We start from the raw sequence: 22,416 nt of genomic DNA on the forward strand, positions 1-22,416 counted from the left end.
CAAGTATTTGAGAATGGCATAATCCATCTATCCCTGTTGTGTATGAGTTGGTACAGAGTTCTGGGAAGGAGGAAATTGGATAAAATGTTTCTCAATTTAAGATATGCTCATTTGATATGTCCTAGCTATAAAGTAGCCCTTCCTTCCTTCCTTCCTTCCTTCCTTCCTTCCTTCCTTCCTTCCTTCCCTCCCTCCTTCCTCTCTCTCTCTCTCTCTCTCTCTCTCTCTCTCTCTCTCTCTCTCTCTCTTTCTTTCTTTCTTTCTTTCTTTCTTTCTTTCTTTCTTTCTTTCTTTCTTTCTTTGATGGAGAAAAAGAAAGCCAAGATTTTCCTCTAGTGAGAAAATGGAATCATAATGTCTCAAATTTTCCCCAAATCTCACCAAAGAACAAACATTAGTCTTGATGTCTATTGTGGAAATGTTGAGATCTAAGCCTATCTTAGATTCCTGAACCATATATCAATTAGTGAACCCATTTTGATCATGAGCCCAAATTCGAAAACCCATAAAGACCAAAATACAATAGATGTTTTAAATAATGTGACCTCACTTTCATTTTCCTAAAACAAACCATAATCCTTACTGGCATTACTACACGTTAGGAATAACATTTTGCTACTGGGAGGCCAGCAGTTTTTGGTAGCAATCCGAGATAACATAAATCAGCCCTTTGTGTGCAAATCCTAATGCCCGTTCTCATATTGGAAATGGCAAAGATCAAATTCCTCAGACTTCTCCATTATAACCCCAACAATCATCATATTATAAGCCGGACTAGGCAAGATCACGGAAAGAGCTTATCAAGCTCTTGCAGAATCCAATTTTACAGATGGATGATTCTATTGTGTTTGACTTCATTTTTTCCCCCAGTCTTGTGCTTTTTAGATAATGTGTTTGAAAATTTTTATATGCATACATATTCTTCTCCCCTGGGGTATTCTACATTTTGTGTGGGGGTTATACATTTTCTAATCAATATAATGCAATTCAAATGGATGCATTTTCTTGAATATACATGTCCATTTATAAAATACAGTCAATGTATACATTTTTGTACTCTTCTATTAGAAAGTTCCGAATTGCCAATAAAGTTGCATTATAATTATCCTGTAAGGGCAGGACATGCAAATACATTAAATTCATATTAAATTATGAACAGAACATATTCTTCATCCGGCACTTCTTTAAACAACATCAGATATTCTATGGAGTATGGGTGGAGTGAATTGTGGTTGATATATACTACAATCACTGAAGGCAATTTCTCTGTTGTATAATCATTTAAACAAATATCTGTCAGCCCTTATGCAAATGAATATTTGTAGAACAGACATACTGTGAGATAAACATTTGAAGAACATATATCATTTCTTCTCATCTTTTCCCTGAAGGTATTATAAGAACAGCTCTTCCCAACATGGACAGAGAAGCAAAGGAAGAATATCATGTTGTGATACAAGCAAAGGACATGGGAGGACACATGGGAGGACTTTCAGGAACCACCAAAGTGACAATTACCCTCACAGATGTCAACGACAACCCACCAAAGTTCCCACAGAGTAAGTTCTGAAGAACTCTTATCCAGTTTCTCATAGTGGTCCACCAGAAGCCTCATTGAAGCTGAGTAATTCTCGTCCTCCTCTTTTACTTGCCAGTAATATACTGAATCTATGCAATCAAGTATCATATTCTTATTATGCTTAAGAATGATTTCTAGGATGATAGGGATGCCTGCACCGATTTGGAGGAAGTGCTTTGAAACACATAAAAGTATAAGTGCAGCATGTCTTTAAAGCAGCTACATCTATTCAGAGGCTTTTCTGCAAAGAAGGGCATGACTGCTTTAAGGAATCACATTAAAAATACAGACACTTTAAGGAGTCACAAGCCTGCAAAAAGATAAAGCTGCTTTAAGAGGTGCTACACTCATGTTCTGAAGCACTTTTCTGAACCATTTTTGAAACCCATGCTACTCTAATGTAAGATCCCTGCTCCTGTCCTCTAGTAACATCAGTGGCATGCAGTTTTTAGAAATGAAAACCCAATATCTCTGGCTAATAATGTTATATCTTCCATAAATCTCAAAGCAATACAAACTATCTGGTTCATAAGGATAGGGTTTTATCTTGCTTGTGTCAGAGAGTCAAGAGACTGTAGCTTAACATAGTTGTAATATTTTTTATATTTGATTCTACTTGGCTTTTGTAGAGCCTGTCAACCATCCCAACCTGGAAAATTAAAAAAAGACTCTTGAATCCATTATTAGCGAAAGTACATATTACTAAGGCCAAGTGGTTTCAGAGAGGCAAAGCCAGATCTGAGATGTTTGTGTACAAAGCATATATTTCACCTTCCCCTTACTCTCACCATCCCCTTTGCTTATCTCTAAATGTCCAATTGAAATCAAACAATATACACTGCTCAAAAAAATAAATAAAGGGAACACTTAAACAATGCAATGGAACTCCAAGTCAATCACACTTCTGTGAAATCAAACTGTGAAATCAAACTGTCCACTGCAACACTGATTGACAATCGATTTCACATGCTGCTGTGCAAATGGAATAGACAACAGGTGGAAAGCATAGGCAGTTAGCAAGACATCCCCAATAAAGGAGTGGTTCTGCAGGTGGTGACCACAGACCACTTCTCAGTTCCTATGCTTTCTGGCTGATGGTTTGGTCACTTTTGAATGCTGGTGGTGCTTTCACTCTAGTGGTAGCATGAGACGGAGTCTACAACTCACACAAGTGGCTCAGGTAGTGCAGCTCATCCAGGATGGCACTTCAATGGGAGCTGTGGCAAGAAAGTTTGCTGTGTCTGTCAGCATAGTGTCCAGAGCATGAAGGCGCTACCAGGAGACAGGACAGTACATCAGGAGACGTGGAGGAGGCCGTAGGAGGGCAACAACCCAGCATCAGGACCGCTACCTCTGCCTTTGTGCAAGGAGGGACAGGAGGAGCACTGCCAGAGCCCTGCAAAATGACCTCCAGCGGGCCACAAATGTGCATGTGGCTGCTCAAATGGTCAGAAACAGACTCCATGAGGTGGTATGAGGGCCCGACGTCCACAGGTGGGGGTTGTGCTTACAGCCCAAAACCGTGCAGGATGTTTGGCATTTGCCAGACAACACCAAGATTGGCAAATTCGCCACTGGCACCCTGTGCTCTTCACAGATGAAAGCAGGTTCACGTGTCAGACGTGACAGGGTCTGGAGGTGCCGTGAAGAACATTCTGCTGCCTGCAACATCCTCCAGCATGACCGGTTTGGCAGTGGGTCAGTAATGGTGTGGGGTGGCATTTCTTTAGGGGGGCACACAGCCCTCCATGTGCTCGCCAGAGGTAGCCTGACTGCCATTAGGTACCGAGATGAGATCCTCAGACCCCTTGTGAGACCATATGCTGGTGCGATTGGCCCTGGGTTCCTCCTAATGCACGACAATGCTAGACCTCATGTGGCTGGAGTGCATCAGCAGTTCCTGCAAGACGAAGGCATTGATGCTATGGACTGGTCCGCCCATTCCCCAGACCTGAATCCAATTGAGCACATCTGGGACATCATGTCTCGCTCCATCCACCAACGCCACATTGTACCACAGACTGTCCAGGAGTTGAGGGATAGTCCAGGTGTGAGGAGATCCCTCAGGAGACCATCCGCCACCTTATCAGGAGGATGCCCAGGCATTGTAGGGAGGTCATACAGGCACGCACACTACTGAGCCTCTGAGCCTCATTTTGACTTGTTTTAAGGACATTACATCAAAGTTGGATCAGCCTGTAGTGTTTTTTTCCACTTTAATTTTGAGTGTAACTCCAAATCCAGACCTCCATCGGTTGCTAGATTTGATTTCCATTGATAATTTTTGTGTGATTTTGTTGTCAGCACATTCAACTATGTAATAAGAATATTTCATTCATTCAGATCTAGGATGTCTTACTTTTGTGTTCCCTTTATTTTTTTGAGCAGTGTATTTTTAGTAATAGTCCCTGTCTTCACAGGCTGAACTGTGCCACATTCCATAGTGTAACCTGCTGGTGGCTCATGGCACAATGAGTAGTTTTGATTTCTCTCTTACTAACCTCCCCTTATCCAACCCCACAATTCCTCCCCCCCCCCAAATTGCGTACAGACTGACGGCATGCAAAGCATGGTGTAGTAGGATAGAAATCCTGATAGAGCCACACTTCCATTCTTAAAAATTAAGAGTGGTAGGTGGCTACTGTCCAATATTTTGGAAATGTGCCCACTTGTCTAGAAAAATACAAAGGTAAGCTAAAATAATAGAAGGTATTTGAAGAGCTGAAACTGAATGAGAGTGACCAGCCTGGAAAGTTAGATTTTTGTAGCTGGTAATGTTTCAATGTCCCATGACCACCTTAGTACTAATTTTGTAAAGGAGCTTCTCCCTTCCCCTTTCAGCCTTTTATGATTCCATACATAGTCCCAAATTCAAGATAAGCCCACTAATCCATAAAAGTGTTCTCTTTCTGAAATAGATTTATGTACACCAAAAGGAATCAAGAGGTATCTCATGCATATTTTACGTTCTAAGTTTTTTTTTTAAAGAGCTTTCTTTTAGAAAGGGGAAAAACACATAAAAGAGTTGAGCCATTTCCAGGGACACACAGTGAACCATTTCAAAGATGAGGATTAAGGCACAGGAGGAGGAAGGGACTTTTGTGCTGCCTCATTTTGAAAGCATACTGGACGATGATGTTTTAACAATGCGCCCCTGCTGAGATCAAGGGCATGTGGTCTAGACTTTTGGTGGGAAGTGCTGTTAACGGAGACAGATGGAGGGTGGAAGCAATGGAAACATATTTTAGAGAGAAATAGTTATGCGCTGAGAGACCAAAGTTAAAAAAAAAATACAAAGCAAACCACTCCCTCTCCATCTTTTTTATGAATTAGTGAGCACAACAGAGACAACACCCAAGTTCTTAAAAAGCAGATTTCATGGTTGCTTCTTAGTTGAGACTGATTTTATCATTAGTCTTCAAGAATGACAAAATCTGCATGTCAGTTGCTTTTTGATGACTCCATTTAGTTTATGGAGGTGTCAGTTATGGCAAATTTTTAATTTGCCTACATGGTGTTTTTTTTTTTTTTTGGGGGGGGGTTGTATTTGGAAGGGAATATTACACCATCATCACTGATGCATCAAATATGAAACAGACATTCAGGGAGATTTAACCCTTCATAAATAGGCAGGCAAACAAAAGGCATCCACAGCTTGTGGGTAATTTATGAATGAAAATGATTAAATTATATAAATACACAAACTCATGTGCAATCTCTAGTGCTGCACAGCATGAACCCAATTATATCATTAGCAGCTGTTAGAACTACACTTGTACTCTGCCACAATCCTGATTGCACCTCACGCTCAGCATCCCCAGTCAAGAGAAGCAAATCATTCAGGTCAGCTTTACATTCACCAGGTGATCCTGTAAATACCTACAAGCCAGTCCAAATAGTGTTAAAAATGTAATTTAATGCGTAAAAAAAATATCATGTGTTGAAAATAGCATGTGTCAGACTCACTGGGCACTAGATGACTGGCACTGACAAACCACAGTACTCACAATTGTATGGTGTAGTAACAAGGGCTTATTCCATCAGCAAACATCAAACATAGTCCCAAACGGCAACATTGGACACAATCTGAGAAAAGCTAAGCATTGAGAGCAACTGCCTCTCAGAACTCATTAGAGCTGCCTGTCAACCCCACCCAGCTAATCTACATCCGCCTGTCCCTTCCCCCTGCCTCCACCCCACATCTACTTACACCTAACCCAGCCTCTTTTCACCCTCCCATTACCACCCCAGGACCTGTGTGGAAACAATAGCAAAACACCCCACCCAACCTCATTGAGAAACCAATAGGTCCAATGCCTTCTCACACCTCCACTTGCCCATAAATGCTTGTAAATACTGCCAAACAGCACCCGCTCAACAGGTTTGGTGTCAGCATTCATAAACACCACTCCTCACAGCCCAAACGAAACACGTTAGAACAGGAGGCAGGCATCGTGAGGAGGCAGATATTATGAGGAGGTAGACATTGGTCGAGGAGGCAAGTATCCACAGCGCCTGCCATGATGTCGCTTTTTCCAAGTTGTCGGGCTCCAGGGACAACTGCTCACCTTGAGCCCGACAGTATGATTTGTACGCTAAAGCCTACCCAATACCAGTGCAGCACTCACAATGTATTGCTACCGTACAGCTATATGGATTTTGATATATTGAAAAAAAATGAAATGGAATGAACAATCGCCCACCCCTAATTTTCATGACAGAGTTTTCCCTTATAATGTTTGGGTGTAGTTTTTAATAGTCCTGTGAATGAGTTAGGAAGTCAAGTATTTACTCAACTAATCATTTATAAGGATTAAACCATTTGGATATAGTTTCCTCTGACTTAGGGTCCCAAGGCAATTGAGTCTACATGTCAAGCTTACACCCTATGTATATAATAAAAAGAAATACTGATTCTTTTATTTCAACTTTGCTGCTGTATTTTGTTCACAGCCTTTTCGTGCATTCTGACAATCTCTGTCCTTCCTTCCTTCCTTCCTTCCTTCCTTCCTTCCTTCCTTCCTTCCTTCCTTCCTTCCTTCCTTCCTTCCTTTCTTCCTTCCTACCTATCTTCCTTCCTTCCTTCCTTCCTTCCTTCCCTCACTCCCTCCTCTATCCATACTCTTTACAGTTGTGCATCTCCTGAATTGCGTTCACATCTTAACTGGATTAATGAAAAGGGTTAATGTGCTCCAGAAACTCCAGAAAGAGCCAAATATTTTGTGGATTAGTTCAAAAACAGATTTATATAAACACACTTGAATTGATTTCACTTAGGCAGCAGTTGCATATTTTATTCTATGGAAAAAAAGCTGTAAGCAGAAAAACAAGAATTTTCATTATAGAGTCTCTGTACAAAAAGTTAAAGCAATTTTGGGTTTGTTTGTTTTTAAGTATAAGACCACCCAAGTCCATAATGGTTCAGGGAAGAGCTTTGCCTTATAGCCTGCCAAATTAGCATTTCTCTACTTTTTAATTAAACCTACGAAAAACAAAGTGCGGTGGGGCAAAACACTAAGTGCCAAGAGATGTTTTATTGGGTGAATTGCTGCCTGAATCTGACTTGGAACCTCTGGAATGTTCATGTTATCTCCGCTAGATTTTGCATATCTTGATGGAGTCAATAAAATAAATACTCCTAAAGGAATTAACAATATAGCTCATTTACTGATTTACCATTTTGCCTAGGTGTTTATCAGATGTCAATATCGGAAGCCGCTGTTCCTGGTGAGGAAGCTGGAAGAGTAAAAGCCAAAGATCCAGACATTGGAGAAAATGGTTTAGTAACTTACAACATCATTGATGGTGACGGTATAGAAGTCTTTGAAATCACAACAGATTATGAGACGCAGGAAGGGGTTGTGAAGCTTAAGAAGGTAAGAAATGCATTCCTTTCATTCCTCAATGGATAATATATACTTTATTTTCTTTCCATGCCTCACAGAACATATAATAGGCATAGATTATTACTCATGGTAAAAAAAGAGCAAAAGTAGTTTGGGATAATTTGTTTATGAAGCTATGATTAACTTCCAGCAGCCCATTTTACTCTTATCTCTTAAGGCTTGGAGCCAGAATGAAAGGAAAGAGATTATAAAAATAAAGCACTGGTGCATAGAAGCTTCTTAACATCATTTTAAAGTGAAGAAAAGTACATTATTCTTTTACTGATCCTCCTCTTGAGAAATCAACACTATTCCCTCTTCAAAGCATACTGCATATTAACTTGGAAATAAATGAAGGGGATTGCCTTCCTTATAATGAAGCATTTATTTTCAAGCTGGCAAGACAGTGTGAATTTTCAGATAATGTGAAAATTACAAGGGATTTCTTTTGTGTCTGCAATGCTTTTTCCTGAGGAAAACTTAATTTGGGCTGTCAGGATTCCTTCTGAATCCAGTCTCTGTTGATTGAAAGAAAGAAAAGAAGGGGGAGAAAAAGGGAAATAAAGCAAGCATGGTTGATCAGTGGTTGATGTGTTTCCTTCATGCAGGTCAACAAAAGCCACTTTCTGGTTTCAGCTCGCTATTCTGAAATATTTTTCTTTCATTACACCAGCCAAAGTCACCAAGCTAAGCATTGTATGCAAAATTGCTATAAAAGCAGCTGTGCTCAGCATCTTTAAAACCAATGACTTTGCCAACATTTCAGAAATGATTAATGTTTGCCAATAGAATAGAAAATAGTATCTGCAGCTCAGAGTTGAATGGTGGAGTCCTCGGTGCTCTCTGAGCTTTGTTATTTTCTTACAGAAGTTTCATTATTCAACTAAGTAACATCAGTAATCAGTGATGTTACCTAACTGGGTAATGAAATGTCTGCAAGAAAACAACCAAGCTCAGAGAACATCAAAGACTCCACTGATCAGTGTTTCTATATTTGGGCGGGTTGTTTTTATAGTATTCAATAAGGACCTTATAGCAACTTAACTGTAGCAGAGAAGTCGCCATTTATATTCCTAAAATCAACTATGCAGTTCCTAGAAGTATCTCCAAAACTATTTTGAGGTTAGGAATAGGAACCATGTGGCTCAGGATGTGTAGTTGGACTGAATCTTAATTAGATTGTGTTGTAGATTATATCTTGGGTCCTGTATTAGCTCTTCTTTTATTGTTTTTCTGCTATCTGTTTTATCTCCCCCCACCCGCACTCCTGCTAACTAGCCAGAGTCATGTTTTTGAGTCTGGGGTATTTTCATTAGTTTGATTTGAAAGTGGGCTAAAGACATAAAATTAAAGAGAGACAATTTGATGTAGTGTTTAAGGTAAAGGTAGAGAGGTTCCCCTCACACATACATGCTAGTTTTTCCAACTCTAGGGGGTGGTGCTCATCTCTGTTACAAAGCCGAAGAGCCGACGTTATCCAAATATGTCTCCGTGGTCATGTAGCCGGCATGACTAAACGCTGAAGGTGCAAGGAACACTGTTACCTTCCCACCAAAGTGGTCCCTAGAAACCCAAAGAGTGAATTCTACTCCCACCTTAGGCATTTTAAAAAAAATGGCTGAGTGACTCCCATCGTAGGAGTGACTTTGAGTCAGTTACTCTTCCTCAGCCTCTCACTTTACAGAGTTATTGTTTTGTGGAAAATAAGAGAAGATAGCTGTATTGGTATCCTTTCTGCCTAGTGTTGTACATGAAAAAAGTGGCATATTTTTTTAAAGGTAGCATTTTGGAAATCTGTTATAGCATTCTATTCTGTTGCTAGCATATGTTCATTCATAATTCTCAAGATGTATTTAGATGGTTGGGTACTTTGCCATTATTAAATTTATATGCTAACAAATCTACTTAGACATGGACAGGTCAGAATAACTCACAATCCTAAGGTTACCACAACGCTCTTGTACGGAGCAGAAATTTGGGGTCTTTACTCAACCACAGTCCTAGAACAAACAGTCCCAGCATTTGAGATGTATTTTGGGTGTAGACCTAAGAACATCTGCTGCAGCAGTTAGAGCTGAATTGGGAATTTATACAATTCAGGCATTATCTAAAACTCACAATAATTGTGCATGTTATGTATATGTATGCATGGAAAAGCAAGACGTGAAGTTTTATCCCTAGAAATATATTTTAATTAGAATTGACCCCAGATAGGAACAACTAGATATCAGAATCTGCAAACCATTACAGAATAGAGCTCCCTGTTTCGCTATAAGAGCAATACTATCAGTAATAGCTCTAGCACCTGGGAACATTTAGACCAGGCATTATTAAACATGATTATAACTCCCCTTGTGGTACTTGAGCCTTGAATAATGTCCCAAATTAGGAAATGTTACCATGGTTTAGTTAACAGTAGTGTCCATACAGATTTTTACCTGAAATATTAAGACTTTATTTAATCTTAAAATTACAGGCTGGATCTTGGAGATGCAGAAATTGTCATATCAGGTGTTCCTTAAGTTCATTTTATTCCATTATACATTTTTTTAAAAAAAAAACAAGTTTTATTAATTTTCAAAACACACAAATCATCATTATCCATTACATGTTTAAACCTTTTTCCATTATAAATTTAACAAGTCAGATAAACTATAATTCTGTTTTAAACCATTTCCATATAAACATACAAAAACCTCTTATCCAATTTCTCTTTATTTCTCTTTACTCTTATTCAATTTTATTATTATTATTTCATCTATTTCTTTCTGACTTAGTTACCATTATTCTCATTCTATATTTCTGCAAGGTTTTATTAATTCTCCCGCCTCCCCAAAAAAAAAAACATATATACACACAACACACAAAACATAAAAAAATCTTTTTGGAAAGTAACTTGGAACCAGGTATCTCTCTCTTCATGGACTTCAATTATATTCATGCTCATCTTACATATCATTACTTATTTTATTTACCATTCTAAGTCTTCTATATTAACTTCTCCACATATTTCACTCTTCTTAATTCTATCTTAATTAATCATCTTAATTTGAGTCATTATATTTGTATCTTTTGTCCATTCTTTATTGTCCCTTTGTCTCGTTCCTTATTAAAAAAAAAAAGAAGTTTCTCCTGAAATCACTAATCAGAGTATGATGCCTTTCTATCTCCCCACTAAATTAATCAAATTAACCTTTAAAATAACGCCCAATACCCAATCCGATTTTGCTTGGTACATTACATCCAGAATAATTAAATACATAGTTAAACAATAGATCTAAATATTAAAAACAAATACTATAATAGAAATTTTATAATAACATCAATACCATAATCTTATTAAACTCTTTAATTAAAACTCAATATTCTAAACCTCCCCTCATATTATTAAATTTTAAAACCAATCATTATTAAACATTTCAACATTTTAATCTCTTATCAACTCTTAAACCATTTAAGTTTTCTATTTCTAATACAATACTACAATATCATCTTATGTACCTTGCAAAATCTCTTTGAAGAAATTATACTTTATCCTTTATCCCTAAAAAGATTCCTTTTTTCCCATTTAATTTCAAAACTTTGTAGCTTTTCTCCACCTTTTCCCTTTCTTTCTTCTCCCAACAAACCTTTCTACCCCCCTTCTTCTAGCCTCTGCCTTACTGGCTTCCCTTCTCTGTCGTATTCCTTTTCCCTTTTGTTTACTATCATTATATTGATTTTGCACCTTATTTTTCCCTTTCTTAAGTGTTTTTTAAATCTTAAGTCCTTTATTTCTCTTCCTTTCCCTCTTCCTTCTTTCTTGGTCGAGTTCTGAAATTTATTAAAGATGGCTTCCTCTCCTTCTTCTTCTTCTGCTGTCTTTATCTGTTGTAATGTTTGTTGATAGTTAATAAGCGCCATTTCTAAAAAAAGGAAGGCTTCTTTCAAACCAGCTTTACCATTTTTTTTTGCTTGTTCATAATCTTTTCTCAGTTCCTCAATAGAAAGAGCCATTATAAATCTTTTCTTTTCTTTTCCCCTTCTTTCTTCTTACAACAATCAGAATATTCCAAAGGAAAAATAAAACAGTCCCAAAGTTATCAATCAGTCCAAACCAAGGCAGAGTTCTCACTTTCTCCTCCTAGGGTAGTATCAATCAAAGAAAAAGAAAGTCCACATCTGTTTCTTAAAATCTTATTGCAATATATTTTAGTCTTTCAATCCTTAAGGCATCTCCTCCAACAAAGTCTTAGCATACAAATATTTTTTTTTAGTCTCTCTCTTCCCACTCATCGCTTAAAGCCAATTTTCACCTAAAAAAATAGGTTTCTTAATATTCACTTATTTATGCCGTAGGAAAAGAGGGTAAGCTTTCCTTTCAGCACCATCAAACTGCCGCTTTTTTCCTCTTCTAGAAGGTATCATTCAGAAAGTCATACTTTTCAGGAATTTTATTAAATATGTCTTAGAGTCCTAGGAACCAAGAAAAACTTTCTCCTTTCAAAACTTTCTCCACTTCCTCCTGCGCATTCTTACCCGGCTGCCAGCTTCTTTGTGGCGGCCATTACGGACCGCCGCTGCACGTCTTGGGAAAAGGGGTTTCTGCCGGCCGGGAGGGGGTTTGCAACACCCCAAACCCCTCTCCGGATCCCCTACCTTCAGCTGCCCCTGCAGGGCAGCCTAGCTCGTACCCATCCGGATCGGAGCCCCAAAAGCGGCTAGCGCAGCAGGATCGCGCAGCTTCGCGAATCCCTGCCTCTCGAACCGACAAACCGGAAGTCCCCCATTATACATTTTTGAGTATTGGTCAGTTTACCTATAAATATGCCTGATTCTAAAGGTGTTGTGATCTGACCTACCATATTACAAAGAAAGATAAATTTATAAAATAAATGTATTTCTCATTCTCATGCCAAAAAGCAAAGTAGGGAAGATATTATATTCTCAAAGAATCTAAAATGATTTTGTATTTTAAAAAAATATCTTAAATAAATATAGGATTTATGTGTGCATAGGAGGTAGATACAAAAGTGAAATGGACATGTTTTCAGCCTCTGGCAACATCTGGCAAACTTTATCTAGGCTGGAAACTATGCAGGGCTGGTTCTGGTTAGTACTTTGTGGGAGATTATCGGGGAACCTCAGAGTGGAGACCAAACAGGGAAATCAAAAATTATCCTGAGAGAAAGTAATGGCAAGTTATCTATATAATGTTGACCAAAAACCCTCTGTCAACTCATAACATATTTCTCTGGTCTTTTAAGAGTTGCCAGAAGAAAGGGAGGGGAGGAAGTAGTACATTCCTTAGATGCTTTCACAGATAATTTCTAGGTGACCAAAGTTTGTGGTGTGCAAAATTATAACTGGGGAGCATGATTGATGACTCTTGGCTATGGATGTGTCCCATTGGAGAATATACACCCAGAGGATGGGGGAAGACCAGTGTCAAGGGTGAAATGAATGATGTGTCTCAGAACAGCACCGGCATGTTTTCTCCTAATAAATCTTCTTTGAGCAGGCTAGAGACTCATGATTTAAATGGGGGTCATTACCGGAGCCCTGACACCCTCATGGATAGATTCATGAAAGCAGTAAGGATGGAAGTGAACTCTAAGGAGGTTTATCTTTTTCTTGTTGTTGTTTGTAAAAACATCCTTGGAATGATACCTTGTTTCTCCTCCTTTTTTTCTTCTTAACCCCAGCAAGTTGACTATGAAACCAAAAGAGCCTACAGCTTGAAGGTAGAGGCAGCCAACATATACATTGACCCCAAATTCATCAGCAATGGACCATTCAAGGATACTGTGACTGTGAAGATTAGTGTTGAGGATGCTGATGAGCCCCCCATGTTTTTAGCACCATTGTACATCCTCGAAGTGGAAGAGAACGCAGGGCCAGGTGCTCCAGTTGGACGGGTACATGCCAAAGACCCTGATGCTAAAAACAGCCCTGTAAGGTATGCTTATAACAGGCAACAATGGCTTAAAATAGAAAATGCTGCAAATGCTATCAATAATAATTACTTCATCACTTGCAACGTAATAATACTCTGGGTGTACTATAGGGAGAAGCAATTCTACTTTTTCCTCTTTAGTTACCAGGCACAGTAATTTCCAGGCAGAGTTAGCAGTATGAAACTTTAGAATAAAAAGTCTGAATTTCCTGCACAGATGTTGTGCAGATACATAGAAATAACAGTGAATGTGGTATGCCTGAACTCACATATGTGGGTGTATATGTATATGTATACATGTGAATGTATGTATGTGTGTGTGTGTGTATTTGTTATTTGCATACACAGTCATGAAAATAAATGTTTTAGTCCTAGTGTCTGCTCAATGCCTTCAATTGAACAGTGTTCAGAAGCATTACAGATGCAACAATCTCAAAATATGTATTTTTTCAAGATACATATCAATCATATGATCTCAGGTGCATAACAAAAGTCTACTTCTCCACTTCCAAAATCTTTTGTATCTGATACTGTGATGGAATGTAGTGGGATGGATTCCCAGGAGAAAGGGGAATATATTCCAAAGGAATAAGAATAACTGGGTTTAGGTAGTTTGTATGAGAAAAAGTAGATAAAGATAGAAGACAGACCCTCCTTAACAGTTAACATAGAGACAATGAAGCTTGGGAGAATCACCACATGTCATTTTTGGCTTTGGGCCTGACATCAATCTTGACAGAATAAACACTCTACTATCTGCATCTACCATATACTCTATGTATTATTAGTGAGGGGCTGTCTTCAGCCTCTTTCCCTCACACCTACCTGGTTTTCGTTGTCTCACTCCTTGGAATCCAGCCTACTACATTCCACCAACAATTTACTGATCTAAGTAGCTGGAAAGGAAATAATTGACCTCTGGACCTCAGATTGTGTAAGATATATGATCCACCATCATTCAGCCAAGCATTAATAAGCTAATCTAGGAAGGCATGTGAATGCATGTCTCTTTGTAGTAACTAGAATTTCACTGTTGGAATTCAAGTAGTTAAGATTTCCCTGTCTAGTTGTGGGAATAGTGCTCATGTCTGTTTCTTAGCTGAGGGAGCCGATGTTGTCCAAAGACGTTTTCCATGGTCATGGGACCAGTATATGCCGAAGGCACACAGAATGCTGTTACCTTCCCAGTGATGTGATACCTATTAATCAACTCACATTTGCATGTTTTCGAACTGCTAAGTAGGTAGGAGCTGGGGCAAGGAATGGGAGCTCACCCCATTGTGTGGCACTCATGTCTTAAGCCCAGGTTATCAGCTTTCCAGTCAACAAACTCAGCATCTTTAATCGCTGAGCCATCACTCCACAATAGGAGAGTGCATAGCCAATGACCTATTCCCATTGCAATAAACTAGTCTGTTTTTAGAAATATATAATTATTAAATCAGCTTTAATATTAGCAATGTTAAAGTAATACCAACTATTTTAAAATGATATTTGAAAAATATTAAAATAGATTCTGAATAAGAGCTTTTGAAAGAAATATAATAAGGTAACTGACAATCAAGTCACACAGAAGGGTAGGGAAATTGTGACATTGAATTATAACTCTCAGCAGCTCCAGCATAGTCAGTGTGAACAATGCTACAACTGCAGTTCAAAAATATCCAAAGAAGCACATCACGGATGAACAGAAATAAGACCTTTGCATCAGGTTCTTTCCCAAACACTACAATGTGAATTATACCTTCCAGGGACATTATCACATCATGGATTCTCTTGCTTCTATTTGGGACAAACAATTATAGAATATGTGACATGAAAACATCAATGTGTGAGGCATGTAGAGAGAACACTACATAAAATACTATTTTTATTGGCAAATGGAACTTTGCACAGTTGGAAGACCAGCATTGTGGTTTTGCCATTCTATGTCCACATATTAGAACAACTGTTGAAGAAAGGTACTTATTCCACAGAGCTACTTTCCTGCTGTGACTTACAACTTGGCATTATGCAGAGTTCTAACATGAACAGAAGGGAGTCATATATTTATTCTATATAAAGACCTTTGCTCATCTGGGATCCAAATAAAATGTCTATATGCCCACTGAATTGTTGAATGAGGTAAAGGTTCCCGTTGGACATACGTCCTAGTCATTTCTGGCTCTAGGGGTAGTGCTCATCTCCATTACAAAGCTGAAGAGCCACTGTCCAAAGACATCTTGGTGGTCATGTGCCAGCATGATTAAATGCCAAAGGTGCACAGAACGCTGTTACCTTCCATCAAAGTAATCCCTATTTTTCTACTTGCATTTTTACATGCTTTTGAACTGCTAGGTTGGCAGAAGCTGGGACAAGTAATGGGAGCTCACTCCATTTTGGCAGTGCTAGGGATTCGAACCAACAAACTGTCGACCTTTCTGATCGACAAGCTCAGCGTCTTAGCCACTGAGCCACCTCGTCCCCTGAATTGTTGAATTGCCTTACCTTTATAAATAGTCCCTGCTACCAAAACAAAATAAGAACAAGATATATATTGCACTTTACTCATGGATTGTTACTCCATGCTACTAAGAAATAGGCACCTGTTTCCATTTAGAAGTGAACTAGTCATTCTAATTAATATTTTCATCTTGCTAAGCATATTCCCACCAAGCTAATCTGCGCTACACTGTTTGGGAGACATGAAATGAACTGAGGACAATGAACAATTCTCCTCTAATGACTTCATTTGCATCCCCTTTTAGATATTCAATTGATCGTCACACGGACCTCGACAGATACTTCAGCATCAGTCCAGAAGATGGCTCAATTACAACCACAAAAAACCTGGATAGGGAAGAAATAGCCTGGCACAATATTTCCGTGTTAGCATCAGAAGTTCGTAAGTGTTCCAAAAAACCTGTTGACATATTCTAGTATGCACTACACTCCCCACTTTTGAAGAAATGAAAGGTACTGGGGTCTCAATATCTTTGGGACTGATATTTAACCTATGGTCATTTTCATTTTGGATGAAATTTCACATTGGACCTGAGGCAGTGTCCTTGGTTGGGTGTAGCTTGAAATAAAAAGGTAGAATGCTGCTAAGCGTGTCTACCTATATAAATACATACAGTCCTTGACTTATGATCACAATCAAGCCCAAATTTCTGTTGCTAAGCGAGATAGTTAACTTTTGCACCATTTTACAATCTCTCTTGCCACAGTTAAGTGGATTACTGTAGCTGTTAAGTTAGTAATACACTTGCAAAATGAATCTAGCTTCCCCATTGACGTTGCTTGCTTGTCAGAAGGTCACAAAATGACCAAAGGACACTGTAATAATCATAAATATGAACCATTTGCCATCTGAATTTTTATGATGTGACCGTAGGGATGCTGCAATAGTCATAAGTGTGAAAAATGTTTATAAGTCTCTTTTTCCAGTGCCGTTGTAACTTCAAACAAATGGCTGTAAGTCAAGGACTATCTGTATATTCAGCAGTACACCATCCAGTGAAACCCAGACTGATTCTGAGCACTATTAGACAAAGATACTTTCTGTCTTCCACTTTCTGGAGAACAGATGTCAATAGATATTAACACTTTGAAGAAACTACACATGGCTTTCTCTCTGGAATTTCTCATTACCGAAGAAAGCCAGGCTCAAAGGATAACAAATTAACAGATAATCAGAGTTGGAAGGGACCTTGTAGGTCATCTAGTCCAACCCCCCGCCCAAGAGGGAGACCCTACACCAGGGATCCCCAACCTTTTCGCCGCGGCCCGGTTCCGACATCAGCTGGGCGCCGCTGCCAGTTTCCGGCGTCAACTGGGCGCCGCCATCTTTTATGACGAAGGCGCTTCCGGTGGCGTCACGGAGCGCTGTTCGTCATAAAGATAAGCGGCATGCCGCTTCTGGTGAGCTTTCGGGTAGAAATGGCTTTCTACCGGAAAAGCTCACCGAAGCTGGCGCCCCATCTTTTATGACGAAACAGCGCTTCCGGTGAGCTTTCTACCCGGAAAAGCTCACCAGAAGCGCTTTTTACCAAAAAGATGGCGGCGCCCAGCAACCAGCGCCCGGTAAGGGTTGTTCGCGGCCCGTACCGGTCCGCGGACCGCGGTTGGGGACCCTGCCCTACACCATTTCTGAAAAATGGCAGTACAATTTCTTCTTGAAGGTCTCAAGTGAAGGTGCTCCCACAATTTCTGAGGGCAAGCATTGGTTGATTGTTCTCACTGTCAGAAAGTTTCTCCTTATTTCCAGGTTAAATCTCTCCTTGTTCAGTTTTCATCCGTTATACCTTGTCTGGCCTTCGGGTGCTTTAGAAAATAGCTTGACCCCTTCCTCCTCTCTGGGGCAGCCCCTCAAATATTGGAAGATTGTATCCAGGACTCTGGATCTTTGCTTTCCGATTGGACCCTCCTTATCACAAAAACGTACCCATCCCATATGTTTTCCATCCTACTGAATAGGACTTCTTTTTTTTTTTTTTTAAAGGCTTCCCAGAATGATAGTTTTGTAACATTACTCTCAGTGGTGGGATTCAAACATTTTTACTACCGGTTCTGTGGGCGTAGCTTGGTGGGTGTGATGTGGCTTGGTGAGCATGGCTTGGTGGGCATGGCAGGGGAAGGTTACTGCAAAACCCCATTCCCTCCCCACCCCACTAACCTGATTTCCAGCTCTGTTCTCCTGTGCAGGGCAACCAAAGAAGACCCAGCCCATCAGCTGGGACTCAATGGGGGGGCAGCGAATAGAGTGGGGCAGGGCCAATCAGAGGTGGTATTTTCTGGTTCTCCGAACTACTCGAAATTTCTGCTACCAGTTCTCCAGAACTGGTCAGAACCTGCTGAGTACTACCTCTGATTACTCTGTGTTACATCAGAAAATCAAATTCATTTTGCTTGAGTGAACAAAGGAAAAAGAGAAGATAGACCAATCTCACCAGTGAATTCTGTCATGTAGTTATCACCTGACTACATGACCATGGATGCTATGTGAAGTGAAATTAGACATGATTAGATTCTTATAATTCTTAACTTTGTGAAAATATATACAGGCAGGCAGGCAGGCAGGCATGATAGCCAATCAAATCAATCTTAGATGTGGCAATCACGTATTTCAAAAACTGAAGCAATTTAAAAGAACATCCATTATTTTCTATCAAACCCAAGCTTGATCAATATATTGCTCAATAACTCATTGCCACAAATTCACCTGGATTTCCACAGACCCAAGAGGGACAAAGAGGGAATTTTGTATGAAGCAACCTCAGACATATTGTTGACTGCATGCTAGAACTGTCACTTAATCTCTTTATCTTGTGGCCGGATCAATTTCTAGTTTTTGGTGGGGCAGGGAAAATAATAGCATGCTACTCATCATTCTATCTGCACGAGCAGGCAGTCTCCAGTTAACCAAAAATGCATATCAAGTTAACTAAATTGTTAGTGTTCAGTTTTAACTGCACAATTTTGGGCTTTCTCTGGAACTGAAAGTTGTGTAATTCAGAGGTCTGGGATGTAGGTATCTGATGCATAAGTTTATTGTAAGAACTACTGTGTGTAAAGCATTAAGAAAGAACCCAGGCAATTTTCCAACACAAAAAGGACATTTGATTCATAGCTGAAGTCCATGCTTTAATCTTTGTGCCTTTTGCTTCTCACCAAAATTTACAATGGGATTGAGGGTTCCTATTTTTGAGTGGGAGAAAGGGCTTCTACCTGTCCCTTGTTATGGTAATAGATTAGACTGATTTCATGCTGCTTGTTTCTGACCTTGCCATACTAGGAATCATGCCAATCTTAAAATATTAATGAGCAGAGATTTGAAAAATTATCCAATTTGCATGGTTTATTAATGACAGGGTCTGATGATGAGAACTCATTAATTCTGATAGCATTTTACTAATCTTCTACTAATAGTGAGAAAGGTGCTGGTCGTGTTTATATAGATGTACTAAAAATATTCCATTTGTTGGGCAGTTGACCCTGATAATACATAAAATCTCCCCTCCCTTCCCCTCCTCTCCCTTCTCTCCTCTCTCCTCTCTCCCTCCTCTCCCCTTCCCTCCCTTCTCTTCTCTCTTCCTCCTCTCCCATTTCTGGTTTTGTTTTGATTTTGGCAGAAAGTGAGGCATTCATTCTGTTCGTTTCCTATACAGCAAAAACCCAAACATCCACAAAGTTTGCAGGGGTGCCTCCTTTCTAGGGAGCCTTTATGGGAGTTTTTCCTCTGCCTCTGAGAAGAGAGTCTAATCATTTATGATCAGCTCAAATCATTCAGACAATATGATTAACTAGCAGAGATATTTCAGTTTGTGTACGCCATGCTAACCCACATACTCAGTTAAGGATGCCGTGTGAACAAAGTCATTGACAATCTGTGTGTCCCAGTTATAGTCCTCCACTGAGGACTACAAAAGAAAGTCGAGTAGGTCAAAGACTGAGAAAGTCTGTATGTGAGACATTCAAGGTAAAAAAAAAAAAAACCAAAACAGACAAAACAACTTTGTGCTTGCGCTATTATGTTTTCTTTCTCAATAACTATTGCAGATAACCGGCATCAGGAAGCCAAAGTTCCGGTAGCAATTAAAGTTCTTGACTTAAATGATAATGTCCCCAAGTTTAAAGAGCCGTATGAAGCTTCTCTATGTGAAAAACCCCAGACAAATAAGGTAAGCACTTTATCTTTTCTTCTTCAAGACTGACCATTTTGGTTTCTCCAGGCAGCCCCTACAAAAAAGGAGAAGCAGGAAAAGCTAAACCTGTCTGACTGATTGGTAGTGGCAGTGGGAAGCCTATTGTTACTACAGGTGGTCCTCAACTTACAACAGTTCGTGTAGTGACCATTGGAAGTTACAGGGGCAGTGAAAAAAGTAACTGACTGTTTTCCAATCATTGCAGCATCCTCATGGTCACCTGATCAGAATTCAGATGCTCACATTTATGACGGTTGTAGCGTCATGGGCTCATGTTATCACTTTTCGCAAGCTTTTGACAAGTCAATGGGAAGCCATATTCACTTAACAGCTGTGTTACTAAAACAGTGCAATTCACTTAACAACTGTGGCAAGAAAAGTCGTTAAATGGGGCAAAACTCACTTAACAAATGTGTCACTTAGCAAAAGAAATTTTGGGCTCAGTTATGGTTGTAAGTTGACTACTTGGATTGAACTTCCCTTAAACACTATTGTTGCTGGCCTTCTTATCCTAAAGCACGAGTGATTTAGAAGGTACCTTGGTTGAAAGTTTATTCTACAAAGCAGATCCCAACATGGAAAATGACTGCATTCCCACTCACGCTACTAATACTATTACTAAATTTGCAGTTGATACAACAGTGGTGGGACTCATCTCCGAGGGGATGAGTCTTCTTCCCGAGATGAGGTGGACTGGATGCTTTTGTGGTGTGGAGACAATAACTTGGTCCTCAACACCAATAAGACCAAGGAGCTTATAGTGGACTATAGAAGGAAAGATCAGACATCCAGCCCTTGCTTATCAATGAAGACTGAGTGGAGCAAGAGGCCAGTTTTAAGTTTCTGGGTGTTACCGTAAAAGAGGACTTGACCTTGGGTGCTCTCATTGCAACACTGGTCAAAAGGGCCCAGCAGAGATTATACTATCTGAGACTTCTCAGAAAACAACAACTGAATGAAAAACTGCTGGTGACCTTCTGCAGCTGCACCATAGAGAGTATCTTAACTTACTGCACCTCTGTATGGTTTGCCAATTGTACAGGGGCAGATAGGAAAGCACTCCAGAGGGTTCATGTCATTGCCCAGAGGACCATTGGTTGCCCTCTCCCCTCTTTGGAAGAGCTTTATAGCTCCTGCTGCCTTTAGAAAGTTCAAAACATTCTCAAAGATCCATTTCATCCTGGGCACCCTTTTTTGAACTATTAACCATCTGGCAGACGGTACAGGATAATTAAAAACAAGAACAAATAGGCTGAAAAACAGCATCTATCCCAGGGCAGTAACTCTATTGAATTATATTGTATAGTGCAATATTAATGCAATATCAAGGGTTTTCAATTCAATGTATAGAATGTGAAGGATGTGTATTTGTGTTCATTTTCATAGTCATAATGTACACTGAAGATGGTATGTAATTTTGTTGTACAATTTGCAACGAAAATAAACTAAAGTAAACTAAAGTAAAATCTAAAAATTGAGGCAGGGAGAGATATTTCAAATGCACTGCATACTGATAAGTGCCTTTCTTTCCAGCCACTAATTACAATTTTAGCAGAGGACAAAGATGATACAGCCAATGGCCCCAGATTCATCTTCCATTTGCCACCTGAAATGATGCAGAAGCCCAATTTTACTCTCAGAGATAACCGAGGTTTGTACTTATATTCATTATTATAGGAGGGGAGGGAACTAATTATCCTCCCAATAGTTTTTTTTTTCCTCTCCTCATTAGCCATGACTGATTATGCAGCAATGACTGGGGAAGAGAGCTTCACAATGGTGGGGAGAGAGAGATTCACAAAAATGCAGAGAATGAGTAAAATACAACTTTAAAAAACCACAACAATTGCTCTGGTGTTTCTTTCACTAGCAGGATCCTTCTCGATCATTTCAGCTGGGAGTTGAAGACCGCATATCTTATCTTGAACTTGCCAAGATTGAGAACAGTAATAAAGGAGAATATTTTGTAGCTCAGGGTCAAAATGAGGGGTCCTTGGTGCTAGTGATGTTATCGATCATTGATGATGTTACCTAGTTGGGCTAATGAAACATCTGCAAGAAAACAATTGAGCCCAGAGAGCACCAAGGACCCCTGGTTGAGAAATACTGCTCTAAATGAGAGGGCAAAACTCAGCTGGGCTTTCAGAATCCTCTTACTATGTATCCCACAGAATATCAAACAACTACACTTCCAATATTATTTGTGTGATATCCCCCTGACTTGCCCGTCCTCAAATGACAGAAATGTTTGTCACACCTATTTTCCCTTTCCCTTATTCACAATCCAACATGAAAGATACCAACAAAACCAAAGATTCTGCTGTCTGAATT

The 22,416-nt window shown here is 39.5% G+C and overlaps 1 protein-coding gene across 1 annotated transcript in view; it reads left to right on the top strand.

The window, feature by feature from the left end:
• The window catches only part of CDH11 (cadherin 11), a 121,979-nt gene that overhangs the window by 87,456 nt on the left and 12,107 nt on the right, over positions 1 to 22,416 (top strand). Inside the window, exons 6-11 of the mRNA XM_026672050.2 lie at positions 1,392 to 1,559; positions 7,268 to 7,455; positions 13,149 to 13,402; positions 16,147 to 16,283; positions 19,940 to 20,061; positions 21,619 to 21,736. Coding sequence (XP_026527835.1) covers positions 1,392 to 1,559; positions 7,268 to 7,455; positions 13,149 to 13,402; positions 16,147 to 16,283; positions 19,940 to 20,061; positions 21,619 to 21,736 — 987 coding nt within the window. The remainder of the gene's footprint in view (positions 1 to 1,391; positions 1,560 to 7,267; positions 7,456 to 13,148; positions 13,403 to 16,146; positions 16,284 to 19,939; positions 20,062 to 21,618; positions 21,737 to 22,416) is intronic.

The sequence above is a fragment of the Notechis scutatus genome, chromosome 9 (genome assembly GCF_049901735.1).
Source record: "Notechis scutatus isolate UNSWTSFEM ecotype Mainland chromosome 9, rNotScu1.2, whole genome shotgun sequence".
Lineage (NCBI taxonomy): Eukaryota > Metazoa > Chordata > Lepidosauria > Squamata > Elapidae > Notechis > Notechis scutatus.